The 20785-nt window shown below is 36.7% G+C and overlaps 1 protein-coding gene across 2 annotated transcripts in view; it reads left to right on the top strand.

The window, feature by feature from the left end:
* LOC150106488 (leucine zipper putative tumor suppressor 2 homolog) overlaps positions 1-20785 on the top strand; it is a 155367-nt gene that overhangs the window by 90914 nt on the left and 43668 nt on the right. For both annotated transcript variants that reach the window (XM_090392478.1, XM_090392477.1), the window contains exon 4: positions 15961-16497. In XM_090392478.1, coding sequence (XP_090248604.1) covers positions 15961-16497 — 537 coding nt within the window. The remainder of the gene's footprint in view (positions 1-15960; positions 16498-20785) is intronic.

Here is a 20785-nt window from a genome sequence, read left to right as displayed (position 1 = left end):
AACAGCTGAAATGAAGTTCCTCAGAAAAACAGCTGGATATACCAAGTGGAACCACAAAACAAATGAAGAAATCTTACAATCCTTAAAAATAAAACCAATTAATTACTACATAAGACAGTATAAACAAAACTGACTAGAACATTTAAATCGAATGGACAACAGCAGACTACCAAAAATATTATACAGATACAAAATAAGTGGAAAAAGATGAATCGGAAGACCAAGAAAGATGGCATGAGACCGGAACAGGCCACTTGGCCTAACATCCGTGTTAGGAAGAAGAAGAGAAGAATTTTTTTTCCTCATTTTATGGTACATAAAATTTCAAAATAGGGAATTTTTATGGAGGATACCTGTAATAATAGCAGCAATGATGACAACAAAAATTATCAAAAATATTGGAGGTCCCTTTCAGTGGAGCTTTTCCACTGGGTGCCCTTCCCACCTACATTGGAATTGATGGAAATGAAACCACAGATGCATCTGCCAGATCAGCTGATAATTTTCCTACATATTTTTTGTCAGTCCTGTATACAGACCACAGACAGACAGGATGGATTGACAAAAAATAGATTGTACAAAATTAAACTCGAAATTAACGCTGACAGTATAGTCAATAGAAATAGAGGAGAGGAAGTTGTTCTTGCTAAGCTGTCATTCGTTTGCATTTACTGAAGGCTGATGACCCACCTGTGTGTAAAGAATGCAACACGTGTCTCACCATTTATTATGTTTAGGTAGAGTGTGAACACTTCACTCGAGAAAGGAATAAATTTTTCACAAATCTGGCTGAGCCACATACCCTCAGGCAGATCTTATTAGACCTGTACAAATTCCATGAAGTTTTTAACATTTTAAAAAGAATTAACTTATAATGAACACATTTCATTAAAAATTCTGTTTATGTATAGTACTGCTTTACTTAATAAACATTTAAAAAAATGTTTTCTTTTTACATATCATGCTATTTACTAATTTTTCTGTTTATTACTGTGTATTATCACCTTATAGTAGTACTAAAGATAAAAATACATAGTAATAATAATATTACTGTGTATTATTACCTTGAGTACTGCTGTAACCCTGGTTTGGTGCAGTATCTTTGCTGTCCTTGTGTCAGTAAACACTTAACCAGCCAAATCAACCTTGATATAGATAGCACTGCTGACCAGGTTTTGAGTATACAAGGGTATGGTCTGGAAAGCTCTCATAAACACTTAGAACAAAAATGATATTAAAACAACTGATATGATCACAAGAAAGAACATACTAGTAGTAGAGTTATGAAGGTAACTTATTATTATTATTATTATTATTATTATTATTATTATTATTAAAACAAGACCTCATGGAGTCAAAGACTCATCTAGGAGGTCCTTTTATCTTACACACACACATCTCATCATACCGTGTCTTAAACACATTCAAACTACTTGCAGACACCACGCTCTCAGGCAGGGCATTCCAATCACTCACAACTCTGCACGAAAAAAACCTGCCTCTCACTCCCTTACTCACACCCTCCTTATACAGTTTCCAGGGATGACCTCTGGTTCTCCCCTGATCTCCCACTATTCTCTGTAGAACTTCTCCACCATTGATCCTATAACAACCCCTTACCAACTTGTAGGTCTCTATCATATCTCCCCTCTTCCTTCTCAGGCCCTATTGTGGGTAGTATAAACAGTTCCACATACAAACTTGCTAAACATTTAGCTAAATTACTAGCCAACCTCATAAATAATTTTTCCTCCTTTGTTAAAAATTCTATTCACCTAAAAAGTATTTCAGAAAACCATTTCTTAAAAAGTTCCGATGCAATGATTAGATTTTATATAACTTCACTATTTACAAATGTACTGTTAATTGAAACCCTTGATTTACTAAAGTCACATTTTCCCCCTGATATATTCGAACTGTTTAAATTTATAGTACATGCAGGTTATTTTATATGGAAAGGGAAGATATACAAACAACTAGATGGGGCAGCAATCCCCCCCCTCCCCCTCCCTTTAGCCAATTTCTATGTAGAACACGTGGAAAAGCTAGCTATGAATACAGCCACTCACAAACCAGTGGTTTGGCTACTCTATATTGATGATGTGTTTGCTATTTGGGCACACGATCCAGAGATATTAGATACATATTTAGTGCATTTAAATAGTTAACACCCTAAAATTCCATTTCACAATGGAATAGGAAGCTGCTGACTGTCTGACCTTCCTCATCATCATCATCAAATTCCTGACATGTACCCTCAAGGGGTGTACAGGATATGATAGTACTACATGATAAATGTACATAATTACTAACTTCCTATCTACAATTTTCCTCCAAATCAGTCTATTACTTGTCAAGACTCCAATATTATCATTATCAGATCTTATATTTCTATCGTCTAAGGCACATTGTACCGTATCAAACCATCTATATCTTGGTCTCTTCCTCTGGGTCGTTTTCCTGCCAACCTGGCAGAGAACACTTGTTTTGCTAATCTTTCCTCGCCCATTCTGTTTAAGTGACCATACCACCTGAGATTAGCTCTGCTAACGCATTCCTGGATGCAGACAATGTCAAGTTCTTTCCTAATATCCTTGTTTTTAATATGATATTGCCATTGATGCCATCTGTTCATGCCTCTAATCTTTCTCAGGACTCTCATATCTGCGGTCTCTAGTCTTTGGCCAAGTGTTTTACTTCTGACCCAGCTCTCAGATCCATAAGTTAAATCTGGTTTGAACACTGTCTTGTATACAGCTAATTTAGTGTTCCGACTAATTTTTCTCTTATTCCACATGAATTTATTCAATTGACTTCCTACCATACCAGCTTTGTTGATTCTGTTGTCTATTTCCATATTTAATTTACCATTTTCACTAAAAATCGTGCCTAAGTAGCTGAAATGTTTTACTTGTTCCACAGGGACCTTCCTAGATACACTAATCACATGGCTTCGAGATGGTTCCTTATCTTTTTTGTTTGTAGAAAACCCACATATACAGGGAGATATTTGCACAAACAGTTACACCATCATCCAGCTGAACAGTATGGTATCCTAAAAACACTAACTCAAAGAGCTAGAGCTATATGTTCCAATAACAATGCTCTTACTGCTAAACTCATTCCCTTACTTCACACCTTCTAAGCCAATGGCTATAATCTCCTCCATTGCTTGCCACACAAGACTGCAACAAAACTGTTACCATCCTATACATTCGAGGCACATCTGAAAAGATGTCTAGAGTGCTCAATAAATATCAGCTACACACCGTATTTAAACCTTATGTCAATTCGGCAATTTTCATCTGTTCATCTAAGGACAAACTCTCTTCTTTATCACATCCAGGAGTTTATGACCCTGTTCTTGTGACCAGGCTTACTATGGACAGACAGGAAGAACTATTGACATCCACGTTGGTGAACATAAAAAATACATCCGGCATTATTGTTATGGCAAGTAGGGTCTAGCAGACCATGCTTTGGATACCACTTCACATCGGATCAATTGGAAGAAAACAAAAGTGCTACATAGAAGTCATAAGTCAGAGAGATTGTTTTTGGAATCAACAGAAGCATCGAAACATACTCCAAGCCTCAACAAGTATGGCTGTATAAATTAACGAAAAATCTGGGTAACAGTAATTTTAAGATCTAATAAATATTTGCTTTCTCTCTTTTTTGACATAGATGGTGCCTAATTAGGACTTTAGTTCCTTGTGTTGTCTTTACAATTTTTTATTAAACTAGTCCAACTGTTATTATTATTATTATTATTAAATAAGACCTCATGGAGTCAAAGACTCATCTAGGAGGTCCTTTTATCTTACACACACATCTCATCATACCGTGTCTTAAACACATTCAAACTACTTGCAGACACCACGCTCTCAGGCAAGGCATTCCAATCACTCACAACTCTGCACGAAAAAAACCTGCCTCTCACTCCCTTACTCACACCCTCCTTATACAGTTTCCAGGGATGACCTCTGGTTCTCCCCTGATCTCCCACTATTCTCTGTAGAACTTCTCCACCATTGATCCTATAACAACCCCTTACCAACTTGTAGGTCTCTATCATATCTCCCCTCTTCCTTCTCTCCACGAGACTCTGCAAATTACATCTTTTCAATCTTTCCTCATACTCAACATTCCAGAGGTCAGAAACTACCTTAGTCAGTCGCCTTTGGACCCTTTCCAACATCTCTTCATCCTTCTGAAAACCCGGTGACCAAATCTGGGCACAATAGTCCAAGTGTGGCCTAATCAAAGCCTTATACATTGGAACAAGTATCTCCCTACTTCTACATGTCAGTGTCCTCCGCATCATTCCCAGAAGTCTTTGTGTTGTCTTCACAATTTTGGCGATGTGTCCCCTAAATTTTAGATCCTTATCCACTATCACCCCCAGATCTCTTATTCCCTCTACTTCCAACAATATATTCTCACCAAGCATAAATTCTGCATCCCATCTTTGTTTTCCAAATTTTAAAACCTTACATTTTGCAACATTGAACTCACATCCCCATTTGCTTGCCCAATCACTCAATTTATTCAAGTCTTCTTGCAAGGCCACAACATCTTCACTACTCTTTATGGTTCGTCCCAACTTTGCATCATCTGCAAACAACTGAATATCTCCATCCAAATCTTCACCAATATCATTAATATATAAGTTAAATAGTAATGGCCCTAAAACAGACCCCTGAGGCACTCCACTAGTGACTTTCCTTTTTCTGGATATTGCACCCCCCATACACAACTTGTTGATACCTATCAGATAGCCAGTCTCCAATCCAATGCACTAATCTAATATCCAACCCCATCTGCTCTAGTTTGACTGTCAACTTATCATGGAAGTTATACCAAATTGTTATTTCGCATTCTCTTACAAACTGTTTTTGTGCTCTGAAGATGCTGGATATAATACCAGTGAAATATCAGCAAATCAGTTAATATTATTTTCTTATCGTTCTGTGTTTTAATCAGTACCATGAAAATAAATAACACATTCATTTATTGTGTTTAACTGGGACCAAAAAAGGTTGCCATAAGCAATTTCATGATACGAGAGTATCATGACTGGTTATTTTATTTATTTATTCTTTCAAGAAAATTATCTAAATTGTTACTTTGTGTCACTGTTATTTATAACAGATGTATGTATATAAGATTTATAAGAAAAGTTGCTTTTTCAAGAAAAAATATATGCAAATATATAACTTCCAGGCCATCCCTGGAAGTTACGAAAGGAAACTGTGAGCAAGAGGGTAAGGAGTGGTTTCTTTGTGTGGAGGGTGGTTGAGCCGTGGAATGCATTTGCCTGATGGAGTGGTGGGAGCAAGAACGGTCAGTGAGTTTAAAGAGTGGTATGATAGACTTTGTGTTTCTCAGGGGGGGGATCTCCCCTCGATGAGTCTTGACAGACTTTATGTCTTAGGAAGGACCTCGCTCGATGAGTCTTTTGACTCCTTGGAGGCCTGAATAATAATAATAATAATAATAAAAACACAACTGTAAATTACACTTTAATAATAATAATAAAAAAAATGAGAAATTTAAATAAAAAATGAATATTTTTGGAAGCCTGCTCAAAAACAAACAAAAAAAGGTAATTAAATGATTGAATACTTATAAACACAATTATCCACTGAATTTAATTAAAATAAAAACTTGGAAATTATAAAAAAAATTAAATGAAAAAATATCAAATCAGCATGCAAAAAATGGATTCTAAACAGATTCGCTGGCATATATATAATTATATCATCATTATTATTATTATTATTATTATTCAGGCCTCCATGGAGTCAAAAGACTCTTCTTGGGATGTCCTTCCTAGGAAACACAGTCTATCAAGACTCATCATGGGAGGTCCCTCCTAGGAAACATATCTATCATACCACTCCTTGAACTCATTGAACATTCTCGCTCTCACCACTTTATCAGGCAATGCTTTCCACGGTTCAACCACCCTCCATGCAAAGAAACCACTCCTCACCCTCTTGCTCACAGCTTCCTTTCATAACTTTCAGGGATGGCCCCTTTTCATCACTTCTTTCCGCTGTTCAATCAAGCAAAAGAATTCCCCAGTGTAAACCCTGTAAACTCCTTTCAACAGTCTTAAAAGTCTCAATCATATCACCTCTCCTTCTTCTATCCCCCAAACTCTGCAATCCATATTCCCTCAGCCGATCCTCATAACTAACATTGTATAGTCCTGAAACCATCTTTGTTATCCGCCTCTGTACCCTTTCCACAGTTAATTTATCCCCTTCAAATCCTGGGGACCGAATTAGTGAACAATAATCTAAGTGTGGTCTGATCAGGGTCTTATACAACGGAATGATAACTGTTTTATCTCTGCAGGTCAGTGTCCTCAGTATTGCAACAATCCTCTGTGTTACCTTCACCACCTTTGCAATATGTCCCCCGAATTTCAGGTTTCTATCAGTTATCAACCCTAGATCTCTTGTCTCCCCTACTTCCTCCAGTCTAATAGAGTATGAAGTGTCCCATCGATGTGTCCCAAACCTCAAGACCTTACATTTTGCTGAATTAAACCGACACCCCCATTCATTTGTCCATCTGTCTAGTTTATCAAATCCTCTTGCAGGGCTACCACATCTGCACTATCAGTAATAACCTTTCCCAGCTTCACATCATCCGCAAACAACTGAATATCCCACCTGCAATTCACTAACATTGTCATTGATATAAAGATTAAACAATATAGGTCCCGGTACTGACCACTGTAGGACCCCACTTCTGCCTCCTTGAAACTGCCCACCATACACAACTCTCCGATACCTATCGGACAGCCAATCCTGAATCCAGTTGACCAACCCGACATCCAAACCCATGTGCTGCAACTTAAATATCAGTTTATCATGTGGCACCCTGTCAAATGCCTTCGCTAAATCCAAGAAAATGGCAGTATATGCCTTTCTCTCATCAATTGCTCTTGTAACTTTATTATAATTTCTTGTAATTTAGCATATTACTAAAACAAGAGCACCCCTTAATAAATCCATGTTGGCTCTCACAGATAAGATTACGTCACATGCCCGCTGCTGTATACGGTCCCTCACTAATTTCTCCAAGATCTTAACAGCTGCTGATGACACACAAACTGGCCTATAATTAGACACTTCCAATCTCTTACCCTTATGCAATGGTACTATCTTACCTTCCTTCCATTCCCTGGGCACCTTTTCCGTAGCCAGACTTTCATTGAAAAGCCAGGTTAAAGGCACTGTCAGTTCCCAGGCACATTCTCTCAAAACTCTTGTGTAGAGGCTTAAGTGCTGTGAGGACATTATGTTGGAGGTTTAATGGATTTTTTACAACACTCAAAAAGAATTAAAATAGAATTTAATACTTCCTATATTTCGTCCTAGTCACTAGGACATCTACGGGGATTACAAAGACAATTAATGTAACATGCACACAAAAACTTACAATACTAAGCCCAACCACGTGGGTGACAATAAAGTCCTATCTAGGTGGAGCGCCCTCTAAGGGCAGTAGTAGGTGGCCTGGAATGTAAGGTGGGACCTCTGGTGATGACCGGTTCCCAAATCTTCGGAAGCTTAATGCAACCGTATTTGTTAAGATTTGGTTGGTTTCTGAGAGCTGCTGCTGCTTCTAAGAAAAGTCTCTCTTTCTTGAATTTGCTGTGGTGGAGCATGGTGGTTTTCTTCCATGATACTCTGTGGGTGGTGTCCAAAACATGGTCAGCCAAGCCTGAATGGCCATAGTTGTGTTTAACGATGTACGACTTGTGTTCCTCCAGGCAGATGGATGCTGATCTGCCTGTCTGTCCAAAGTATGCAAGCTTACAGGAACAGGGTACTTTGTAAACTCCAGGCAGAGAGAGAGGAGGGAGCTGATCTTTCGTAGAACGGATAAGGGTAGCCAGTTTGCGGTAGGGCTTATATGCTGTGTGTAGGTTATACTTTTTTAGTATCTTGGCTATTTTTTCCGAAGTGCCACGGATGTAGGGTATGGTGATGGCATTTTTAAATTCTTGTTGATGAGAGGGACGGGGACTGGGGGAGGAATTGATTATTTTTTTGATGCTGTGTTCGCTGTAGCCATTGGAGAGGAAAGTTCTGTGTATGTGGTTAACCAAAAATCCACAAACCTAATTCCCCACTCAAGCCTATAGTAGATGCCACCAATGCACCTTGTTACAGACTGTCTAAACAGCTTGCCAACTCTCTGTCCCCCCTCACTGGAAATTCAGCTTCCTATATAAAAAACTCGACCCACTTTAAAGCCCTCACAGAAAATTTAACCTTGAATAATACAGACATATTAGTAAGCTTTGATATCTCCTCCTTGTTTACCAATATTCCCTTAACTGACACTTTATCTCTCTTAGAAAACGTTTTTCCCTCTGACATCTTAGATCTCTTTTCCTTCGCCATCAACTCTGGGTATTTCGCTTGGAATAACAAAATCTACAAGCAGATAGAGGGAACCGCCATGGGCTGCCCCCTCTCACCCCCCCTTGCCAATTTCTATATGGAAGATTTCGAAAAACGAGCCATAGACTCAGCCCCACTCAAACCTTCTATCTGGCTAAGATATGTAGATGATGTGTTCTCTATTTGGCCTCATGGCCCAGACACGTTAGACTCCTTCCTCGGTCATCTCAATAGCCTACATCCAAGAATCCAGTTTACTATGGAAAAGGAAAAGAACAATTGTTTACCCTTCCTAGACACCTTAGTCACGCGCCTGCCTAATGATACACTTGCCTTCACTGTATAAATAGGACCTGTAAAACCCACACGCACAGGCAGATACATTCACAAACTCTCCCACCACCACCCCTCACAACAATATGGCATCATTAAAACCCTTACCAAGAGAGCCCACAATCTTTGTTCCAGTGGAACCGCCCTCACTACTGGGCTTAACCACATATACAGAACTTTCCTCTCCAATGGCTACAGCGAACACAGCATCAAAAAAATAATCAATTCCTCCCCCAGTCCCCGTCCCTCTCATCAATAAGAATTTAAAAATGCCATCACCATACCCTACATCCGTGGCACTTCAGAAAAAATAGCCAAGATACTAAAAAAGTATAACCTACACACAGCATATAAGCCCTACCGCAAACTGGCTACCCTTATCCGTTCTACGAAAGATCAGCTCCCTCCTCTCTCTCTGCCTGGAGTTTACAAAGTACCCTGTTCCTGTAAGCTTGCGTAGTTTGGACAGACAGGCAGATCAGCATCCATCCGCCTGGAGGAACACAAGTCGTACATCGTTAAACACAACTATGGCCATTCAGGCTTGGCTGACCATGTTTTGGACACCACCCACAGAGTATCATGGAAGAAAACCACCATGCTCCACCACAGCAAATTCAAGAAAGAGAGACTTTTCTTAGAAGCAGCAGCAGCTCTCAGAAACCAACCAAATCTTAACAAATACGGTTGCATTAAGTTTCCAAAGATTTGGGAAACAGTCATCACCAGAGGTCCCACCTTACATTCCAGGCCACCTACTACTGCCCCACCTAGATAGGACTTTATTGTCACCCACGTGGTTGGGCTTAGTATTGTAAGTTTTTGTGTGCATGTTACATTAATTGTCTTTGTAATCCCCGTAGATGTCCTAGTGACCAGGACGAAATATAGGAAGTATTAAATTCTATTTTAATTCTTTTTGAGTGTTGTAAAAAATCCATTAAACCTCCAACATAATAAATCTCTCAAAACTCGTGGTGAAATACTGTCCAGTCCCACACTTTACTGACATCCAGAGTACTGAGTATTTGGAACACACTCTCCTCCTGCACCTCTAAACCTAGAACCAGGATGAAATACTCAATAAAGTGTTCATTGAACAATTCCACCATATCCTCTGCGTCAGTCACTCTATTCACATTTTTATCCCACAATGTCATTCTTCAACAATCATTTCTCCTCCTACTGGCCACATATCTAAAAATTCGCTAGGATTTTCTTTGGATCTTAGGGCTAATCTCCTCTCATATTCCAGTTTCGTCTTCCTTACCATACTAGTCACTCTTCTGGCCTGTGTCTTATACTCTTCATGCATCTTCTCTTCTCCTGTCTCCTTATATCTCTTCCACAGCCTCTTTTTCGCATGCAATTCCTGTTTAATATTGTTTGTCATCCACTTTTCTCCAAATTGTGTCCTCTTGTTCACTCGTGGTATACAAATTACCATTGCTGCTAAAAAATATTCTTTCATAATTTCCCACACACTAATGATATCCCAGCCTTCCAATTCCTCCCTCCATGAAACTTCCCCAAGTTGACGTCTTAGACTATTATAATCACCTGCCTTATAATTCCACATACGTTCCAGTCTCTTTGAGACTCCTGCATGTCTATTCATTTTCCAAGTCAAAACCATATGGTCACTCTCTCCAACTGGTAGGAGAGATGTCATCTCTGTTATTATCAACTCTTTTGATGCCATGACCAAATCCATGAGTCTTGAACCTTTTGTTCCCTCTATTACATGTTGCCTAAGACATTTGTCCCTCAAGAATTCTATAAATTCCATTCCCTTATTGCTACATGCATCTTATAATTCCACATAAGTTCACATCTCTTTGATACTCCTGCATGTCTATTCATCTTCTAAGTCAAAACCACATGGTCACTCTCTCCAACTGGTAGGAGAGATGTCATCTCAGTTATTATCAACTCTTTTGATGCCATGACCAAATCCAAGACTCTTGATCCTTTTGTTCTCTCTATTACATGTTGCCTAAGACATTTGTCCCTCAAGAATTCTGAAATTCCATTCCCTTATTGCTACATGCATCTTCCTTTTCCCAATTTATACTGCTGTAGTTAAAATCTCCTATAACAATCATTCTTCTTGCACTTGCCATGCTCAACACCCTCCCAAATACTAACTAAGCTCAGTTTGTTTAACTTCAGTGATCAGACGAGAACTGGTGCTTTCAAACTGATCTGGCTGCTATATATATATATATATATTTTTTTTTTTTTATAATCAAAATTTCATGTTTTGAAATCCTAAACAAAACATACATCTGTATGTATTCTGAGAGTGCATGATACCTGTGACCAGTGGATGTTTTCTTGCATGTCTTTTCACTTTAGTGCTACCCACACAGGTTCTTGCTATTCCACATATGTACAGCTCTTGCAAAGACTCATTGCAAGAGGTCCACTCTCTTACACAAAAAAGATCATTGAACCATCTTAAACTTTTTTGTAGTTTCTGCACTCACCACACTCTCATGCAATGTATTTCACTCACCAACAACTCTCCATGCAAAAATATCTGCTCCTCGCTTCATATCTCACACCCTTCTTATACAACTTCCAGGAATAGCCTCTTGTTCTATCCATGTCTCCCTCAATTCTATGAAATATCTCCTCCAAATTAATCTGATGACAACTCCTCTCACCATCTTATTTTCCCATCATATTCCTTCTTCTTCCTCCATTCATCAAGGCTCTACAAATTGCATTCCCTCAATTTGTTTTCACATTCCAGAGACATGACAATGAATTAACAAATTTTCTCTGAATCCTCTCTAAGATATTCATCTCTGTGTAAATCAGGTGACCAGATCTGTGCACAGTATTGATCTATATGTGGTCTGATCAAGGCCTTATACAGTAGAAGAGAGTCAAAACCTCTTTGCCTGTATAAACAGTGAGGTTAAGGAAACCATAACAAATTGCAATCTACAAATTAGCAATCTACAAATTGCATTCCTTCAATTTGTTTTCACATTCCAGAGACATGACTTATACATGCTAAGGTTCTCCTCATCATTGCCATAATCTGTTGTGTCTGTTGTGAGGTCCTCACAATTTTAGCAATGTGACCTCCCCCAAAATGTCATTTATTTGTCTACCACCACTTCCAGATCTCTCATCTCCTCTGTCTCCTTCAAAAATTCTCTATTGTATACTCTGCATCCTATTCTTACCTACCAAATTTCAAGACCTTACACTTTACAACATGAAACTGGCAGCTCCACTTACTTATCCACTCACATAGCCTATTCAGATCCTCTTGCAGGGCTACGACATCTGCTCGCTTCCTCATAGTTCTTCCTGACTTTGCATCATCTGCAAACAGCTACATATCTCCAGTTAAGCCTGTCTCAACATCATTAACATACAAGTTAAACAATGGTCCCAAAACACTTGCGTTTCAAATACAAAAAATAAATACACAGAGTAATGGATCAAATTTTGGTAGGCTTGATAAAAGGTCATTGAATGCAATTTCCATTTATTTATTTATTTTATAGCACTCCAAAGTACAGTGACCTCTTAATTTAAGGTATTTAAATAATGTGAATTTAAACTCAATAGTCTGCTATTTTCTCATTTTGTTTTGCTGAATTGTTGATTGGTCATTTATTGGAATTGCAGATTTTATTTTATTTTGTGTGTGTGTATATGTGTCTGTCTGTCTGGTGTGAGTGCCTAGTCTTTCAACCAAAGAAAAGCTAAGATGCAAAAGTTACTCTCATATGCCTATTATTAAGAATTATTAAGAATTCACTGTACATACACTGTTGCTAATAGGTGTATATATTTCGCTAATTTCTACTGGAGAAAGGAAGAATAAAAAATTACACGCTGTAGAAAATCATGGTCAGTCAGATTTAGCCATGATTATTTAACATGCATTTCTATAAGAAAAAGTCATGATAATGTGGGTATCACTTTGGGTACATTCACCATTTCTGAGTTAAAGATTAGATAATCTGGAAAGCCTGCTTTAGAAACAAAACATCTTCTTCTTCTTCTTCCTTTCCAGGCTTATAGGCCAAGTGGCCTGTTCCAGACTCAATTCCATCTTTTTAAGGGTCTTCCTCTGCATCAAGTACCTTTTAGGTGGTAATTTAGAATTTGTTTAGGTATTCAGCTTCTATTCATTCTTAGTATGTGTTCTTTCCATTTTTCTCTATAGTAAATAACTGTTTCATTTAGGGAGGTTGTAATTCCAAGTTTTTTTCTGATTTCGCTGCTTTTCATTTTGTCCATTATTGTGACTCCTTCAGTTCTACGCAGAGATTTCATTTCGGATGATTCAATTCTTCTTTCATCTGCTTTTTTTATTGTCCATATCTCACTGCCATAAAGTAAGGTTGGTTTAGCTACTGTATTGTAGATTCTTATTCGTATGTGTTTTTGTACATAATTGGGTTTAAAAATTTTATTTATAATGCCTGTTACTTTTAAAAAGTTTGATATCTTTGGTTCTATATCAGCTTCATTTTCATATGACATTGTGCAACCTAAATATTTGAATGTATTTACTTGCTCTATTATTTTGTTGTTTATTACTATTTTGCTTCTTATTGGATTAGCACATTTGAAGGCCATGACTTTTGTTTTGTTAGTTGATATTTCCATACCATATGTTTTTATCAGATTATTTAGACTCCAAAATGATTTTTGTAGTTCATCTTCATTTTTTCCAAGGATTATTTGGTCATCAGCAAAAAGCAGAGTAGCTAATCTGGTGTTACAGTTTATCTTGAATCCTCCTTCATTAGTTATCTTCCATTCTTTTATGATTTTATCTATGTATATATTAAAACATGGAAGTCAGATGCCGAATGCTGAAATGTTACGTGTGGTCTATTCTGCTCTATGGAGTTGAAACATGGACATTGAAGGCGACAACCATCAAGAAAATCGAAGCCTTTGAGATGTGGCTATACAGAAGAATGCTAAAGATATCATGGACAGAAAAAATTACCAATGAAGATGTCTTAAAATCCATTGGCAAAGCTAAACATCTTGTACAAATAATCAAGAAATGAAAAACATCATATCTTGGACACGTCATGAGAAACAGCAAATACCAACTTCTACAAACTATTTTGGTAGGAAGAATTGATGGCAAAGGAACTAGAGGAAGAAAAAGAATATCATGGTTTGACAACATCAAGACGTGGACAGGAAAGAGCAGTGCACAACTGCTCAGATTAGCACAAGAGCGCAGTTTGTTCGCCAAGATGGTCGCTGACCTTCGATAGAAGATAGCACAATAAGAAGAAGATATATTAAATAAAATTGGTGAGAGAGAGCAACCCTGACGTACTCCTTGATTTATTGGTTTCCAGCTTGATGTTGAATTATTGTACTTCACAGATATTTTATCTTGATATATATTATATAAGGCTCTAAAGAAACAAAACATGGAACTTTTTTTTAAGCTGCTTCAGGCTTCTATTGAACAGGAGTGATGATCTCACACTATGTGATGAAACTGACATACTACCAGACATTCAATGCCATGGGATTAGAACCCATTGCCTTTTACTTGGAGAGCAGATATGCCATCCTATCATTGAACAAGGTCAGCATGCTTAAGATCCCCATTGACAATTTTGGCACAGTCAACTGCCAATTTCGTCTAAAAAAAAAGTCTGATATTGCATAAAACTATCTGATATGCAAAACAGTGAGCTAAGTGTTACTAAAAAAAACCCAGGAAGCTGGTTGCAAATCAAAACAATTTTTGCGAAAGTAAGCTCGGCTTCTGAAATTTAAGCAGTGCCATATATATTTTGTGAGAAAACAAGTAAAGCTGTATTTTGGAAGCAGTGAAGTTGACTAGGTTGTTATCATCCCAACAAGGATACTGTCATAAATTCTATCTCAATATGATATGGGATGGCCCAATTTCAACAGTTTGCCAAACAGATAGGCCTGCAACATGGTATCCTATAGCAACACCTCTTTCAAACTCCATCAGTTCCCTTCTCACAGCCATTTCACCCAGACATAGTGCACTGACTTGGGAGCATCATATTCTTCCAATTTACATCAGCTACAAACATGTGACTCATTACATGGTATGATGCACGTTGCTCATGGGTGTCTATTGACTTCTTTCCAAGCAGCGTGTATACATACACACACACACACACACACACACACACACATACACACACATATATATATATATATATATATATATATATTCATTGCGAGAGTGTGTTGTTTATTTTTATTGCAGGGTGTTGATTCCAAGATATGTTTTTTATCTTTAAATCTTTTGAGTCCAGACAAATGTTATGTAATATTGGTATAAATTTATCATGAGAGAGAAGGACAAATGTTTTTCAATATCTATAGTGAAATATCATTTTTTTTGGTGTAGAATCTGATATTTCAAATTCATTCTTGTTCTCTAGTTGTTATTTTATTTATTAGTTTTGACATTAATCCAGTATTGTTCTGAGGAATTATTTTAAGGCCTTGCTCATTAAGCTAATTGGTCTGTAAAATGAGTAACCACATCTCAGTTAATTTCGGTTTTTTTTTTTTTTTTGGTGAGGGGAATAATGGTCAAGTTTTCCATAATTTTAGGCAACATATTATATCATGTATTTTTTTTAACTGGATGATATTTTTTATTTACTATTTGGTTAGTAAGGGTATTCACACCAGATTTTTTGCTTGGAGAGCAGTGAATGAATGGAATGAATTGCCAGAATTAGTTCAGTGCTCTGATAGTGAATAAGTTTAAGGAGAGGTATGATAGGTACTATATGCATAAAGATTAATGCATGTCTTTTGCGATGAGCCTTCTGATTCATTGGAGATACTCAGGTATAATAATAATACTAATATAATAATAAATAAATAATAATAATATTATACCAGAGGAATACTAGAAGTATTATTCCTGTGGTATAGTAACTTCTAGAATAACAATTTTTGTATATGAATTTAATTTTGAGAATTATATACAGTGTTTAAGTAAACTTTTATTATCCACAGCTTTTAATAATTCATGATGTGTTGGAGGATATAGTTTTAATAATTAACTATAATTATTAAACGACAGAAGTTATTGATTACCTTCATGTGTTTAAATGCATGAAATAAGAATAAAGTAAAAAATTCTAATAACAACCGTATTTATTTTCTTCTGTTATCTGCTTGATTTTTTTAGACAAAAACAGTTATTCGGCCTGTTGCTTGTAGACCACTTATAACAGCTGCATTTGTAAGTCCTCAGTATTCTACACCTACTTATGGTATTGGTCGTCGATCGTCTCAACCAAGTCCATATTCATGTGAGTCAGAGTCACGATCATGCAGTCATTATCCTCTTGGAGATGACGATCCCCTCTCTATCACCTATTCTGTGGATAGTTGTCTTCGACATTCTGATACCTCTGTCTCATGTATATCATCACATGTGGGACGTGGATCTGCTTTACATCTTGACCATTTGGGTACTCCTTCCCCCAGTGACAGTGGTGTGGCTGAACTGGAAGCCATGCTGCGTGAAAAGGATTCAGAAATTTCCTACTTGCGAGAGACACTGGAGCAGAATGAACAAGTGATATTTAAAGTGTATGAAGAGAAGGAACAAGGTTGGCGGAGAGAATTACACAGAATCAGAGGACACTATGAGATGAAGCTAAGAAACTGTGAACAGAAGTTATTAAAATTAGAAAATCTGCTCAGTCTTCATACATACCAGGTAGGTTAAAAAGATTAAGCAGAATGCAGCATATAGTAAAATTTCAAATTATTTAATGACTGATTATATTTCAGTTATAATGAAATAAGATTTTGGGTTACAAGATTGCAAGAAGTATTTATTTTGATATAGAAATGTACATGTTTTCCATTATATTATTAGAGTAACAATATATATATATATATAGCCTTTTAAATTAGAATCACTTAAGAGGAAAATTATTTACAACATTAATACTCACACTTGAAATGTTGAATACAGTACAATATAGTGGTTATTATTATTATTACAGTAACCTTCATAGAGTCAGCAGACTCATTGTGGAATGCCCATTTAACTAGCAATGTACCTATCATGTTGATGTACCTGCTGAGATTAGACAGGCTTGGAAAATGAGGAGAGGAGATATCGTGAAACTATCCACCATGATCTGCAATGAACTACAGTGAATAAGTAGAGAGGAAGCTGGCAATCCATTCTCAAAGGAAGGAGAAATATATAAGATGGTAGCTTGGTAAGAAGGCGATAATGCCAAACTCAATCAGATGCCTTCTAAATATCAAGAGCAACTACACGAGTTTCTCCAAGCTTTTCCAAGGCCTGCATCGAGAGGTGGGCGAGGTTGGCTAGGAGATCCGCTGTGGAGCATGAATGGCAAAATCCACATTGGTGATCACTAAGTAATTAATCACTTAGTCTCCAAGTAGTGAACTAATTGGCTATTGATGACTTTTCCGTTATTTTTGAGAGTACTGAGATCAGAGCAATAAGCCAATTGTTTGATGGTTGACTTATCTCCTTTTTTGGGGACAGCCTGGATAAAAGTTTACTTCCAAGCTATTGGAAGATGAGTATAAGAGACTGAAGAGACAAGATAGGTGCATGTTCTGGAGCACAAGCTTTCCGTGCAACTGGAGAATTACATCAAGGCCAGGAGACTTATTGATATTAAGGCTACTGAGTATATTTCTGATATCTTTCTAGCAAAATTTCAGAGAAAGCATTTGGTGATTGGGAACACTAACTTTGAATCCCAATTATATGTGGTTATAAAGTTGTGTGTCATAAAAAATACCATACTTAGCACTAATTTACAAAAAATCAGTTTGTACATTATATTCTATATTTTGTTAATAAAAATTTTGGGAAATTTTGTTTTCTATAAAAGTACGTGATATACTTACTTTTACTTCTTGGCCTGTGAAGCATAAAATATTTACTATTTAGCCCTTCTAACAAAAACGTTTGCTGACCTCTGCTCTACTACTCCATCCCCAGTATCATTAATATAAGAATTAAACAACAATATGGGAGGTGGGGGCAGATCATATCAAATTTCTCTAGTATTCTATAAGCAAAAAAACAACAGAAAGGTTATTAGGAAACTCAGCAGCAGAGTTTTTTTAAATCTTTTTCTAACAATGGCTAAATTCTTTGAAAAATTAAAATTTAAAATAATTATCAGTTCAGAATAAAGCATTAAGCTAATTATTTATTTTAAATGATGAAATATAAAAGAGAAAAGCATAAAGATATGCAGCATTTTAAAAGTATGTGTGTATGATATAGATACCTGTTTCAGTACCAGGTGCTCTTTTGTCAATTTTCAAGAAAGCTGACAAAAAAAAAAAAAAAAAATCACTCAGCTTACTACAGTAAAATGATAATAAATAAATTAACAATGTTCAGTTTGTTATAAAATTTAGCAATCTAATTTGGTAAGGAGTGAGTGATCGAGTGTGCTTGTGCATGCATTTTAATGCACGTTGATATCCTGGCATGTTTTGAGAAAGACAAGTCATTTCAGATAATTTGCAAGCTTGAGTTTCTCCTTATCTAAAATATTTGCTTTTCATCCTACTTGGATTTTATGGATGATGTTCAAAAGTATTTAGACTTATGTGTTGGTTATACATAGAAGATTTAATGGCTTATCACTCTACAGCAGGTAAAACAATATACACTAGCCATGTGGCCTAGACATGCTAGATCTGTTTTTATCATACTTAAACAGTTTAGAACCTAAAATAAAAATTAAAAAAAAAACATACTTCGAGACTTATTAGAATACTTCTTAACTAGTTTCATTAGTAATTAATATTAAAAAAAAAAGATTACTATAGCAGTTCTCTAATACTGATCACTAAATTCATTATTATTAGCAAAAGATCTCCATTGAGTCAAGACTCATTGCAGGAGGTTCCCCCCCCCCTACTACACAGAGTTCAGTGCCTTAATCACATTCATTGTTTGCACACTCATCACACGCTCAGGCAGTTCATTCTCCACTTACCAACAACTCTCAATGCAAAGAACTTGCTGTTCCCCTCTCCCTTGTTTTACAATTTCCAGGGATTGCCTCTTGTTCTAACCAGTCCCCCTCCATTCTATGAAAAATCTTTTCAGCATTAATCTAGTAACAACACTTTACCAGCTTATAAGTTTCAATCATATACATTTTTCTCCACCTATTCACAAGGCTCTGCAAATGAGTGTCTCCTCATACTGCATATAACACAGACTGAAAACAACTTTATTAAATGTTCTCTATATCCTTCCAAATATGTGCTTATTCCCATGAAAACCAGGTGACCAAATCTGCACACAGTAATTCATATGAGATCTGATAACATCTACATATCAAGATTCTTCTCATCACTGCCATAATCCAATGTGATGATTTCATAACTTGAGCATTGTGACTCCTAAACTTCATGTTTCTATCCACCACCACCACTCACAGATCTCTCTTATCTCCTTCACCTCCTTGATATCCAGGAAACAGAATTTCCTACCCAGTTTTATACTTTGCATTCCATCCTTACCTACTAAATTTCAAAACCTTAAACTCTGCTACACTGAGCTAGTAGCTCCACTCACTTGCTCACTCATACTGACTATTCAGATTCTCCTGTAGGGCAATAACATCTGTTTGACTCCTTGGTGTTCTACCTAACATTACATCATCTGCAGAAAGCTGCATATCTAAAGTTAAAACTTGTTCCAATATTATTAACATACAGATTTCAGAAAACTTTTAATTATCATTAATATATACGGGATTATCATCATCATCATCATCAAATTCCTGCCATGTACCCACAAGGGGTGTACAGGATATGATAGTACTACATGAAAAAATTATATCATTACTAACTTCCTATCTACAATTTTCCTCCAAATCAGTCTGTTACTTGTCAAGACTCCAACATTATCAGATCTTATATTTCTATCATCTAAGGCACTTTGTACCGCATCAATCCACCTATATCTTGGTCTTCCTCTGGGTCTTTTGCTGCCAACCTGGCAGAGAACACTTGTTTTGCTAATCTTTCCTTGCCCATTCTGTTTAGGTGACCATACCACCTGAGATTAGCTCTGCTAACACATTCCCGGATGCTGACAATATCAAGTTCTTTCCTAATATCCTCGTTTTTAATATGATATTGCCATTGATGCCACCTGTTCATGCCTCTAATCTTTCTCAGGACTCTCATATCTGCGGTCTCTAGTCTTTGGTCAAGTGTTTTACTTCTGACCCAGTTCTCAGATCCATAAGTTAAAACTGGTTTGAACACTGTCTTGTATACAGCTAATTTAGTGTTCTGACTAATTTCTCTCTTATTCCATATGAATTTATTCAATTGACTTCCCACCATACCAGCTTTGCTGATTCTGTTGTCTATTTCTATATTTAATTTACCATCTTCAGTAAAAATCGTGCCTAAGTAGCTGAAATGTTTTACTTGTTCCACAGGTTCTCCATTCACAACACAGTTGACATTTTCAGTGATTCTGCCCATTATCATTGTCTTTGTCTTTTTATTGCAGACCTTCATACCATATCTATTACAACAACTATTCAATTTAGTCAGAGAATCTTGCAGACTTGTAGCAGGCCGCATAAAGGAAAGAGCTGACATTAACATCTCCAATTTTGATATCATGTTTAATACCACTTTCCTTCATAATGTGATCCATATAGATAACGAATAACAGAGGGGATAATGTACATCCTTGTCTCACAACCGATTTAACATTAAACCATCTTCCTGTACTTTCTTCAATTCTAACTGCTGACTTACAACTCAAATAAAGACTAAGTATTGCTTGATATAATGCCCCATTGACACCATATAATTGTAGCGTATTGAATAGCTTCTCTCTTGGCACCTTATCATATGCCTTTTCCAAATTGACAAAACTTAAATACAGATCCTTGTTATATTCCCATGCTTTCTCCACTGTTTGTCGTAAATTGAAGATCTGATCCTGACAGCCTCTATTT

Source organism: Typopeltis vanoorti, chromosome 5 (genome assembly GCF_054136105.1).
Source record: "Typopeltis vanoorti isolate ZY-2024b chromosome 5, IOZ_Tvanoo_1.0, whole genome shotgun sequence".
NCBI classification, from domain to species: domain Eukaryota; kingdom Metazoa; phylum Arthropoda; class Arachnida; order Uropygi; family Thelyphonidae; genus Typopeltis; species Typopeltis vanoorti.
The sequence above is the reverse complement of the archived record's forward strand: the minus strand, read 5'-3'. Positions and strand labels throughout refer to the sequence as shown.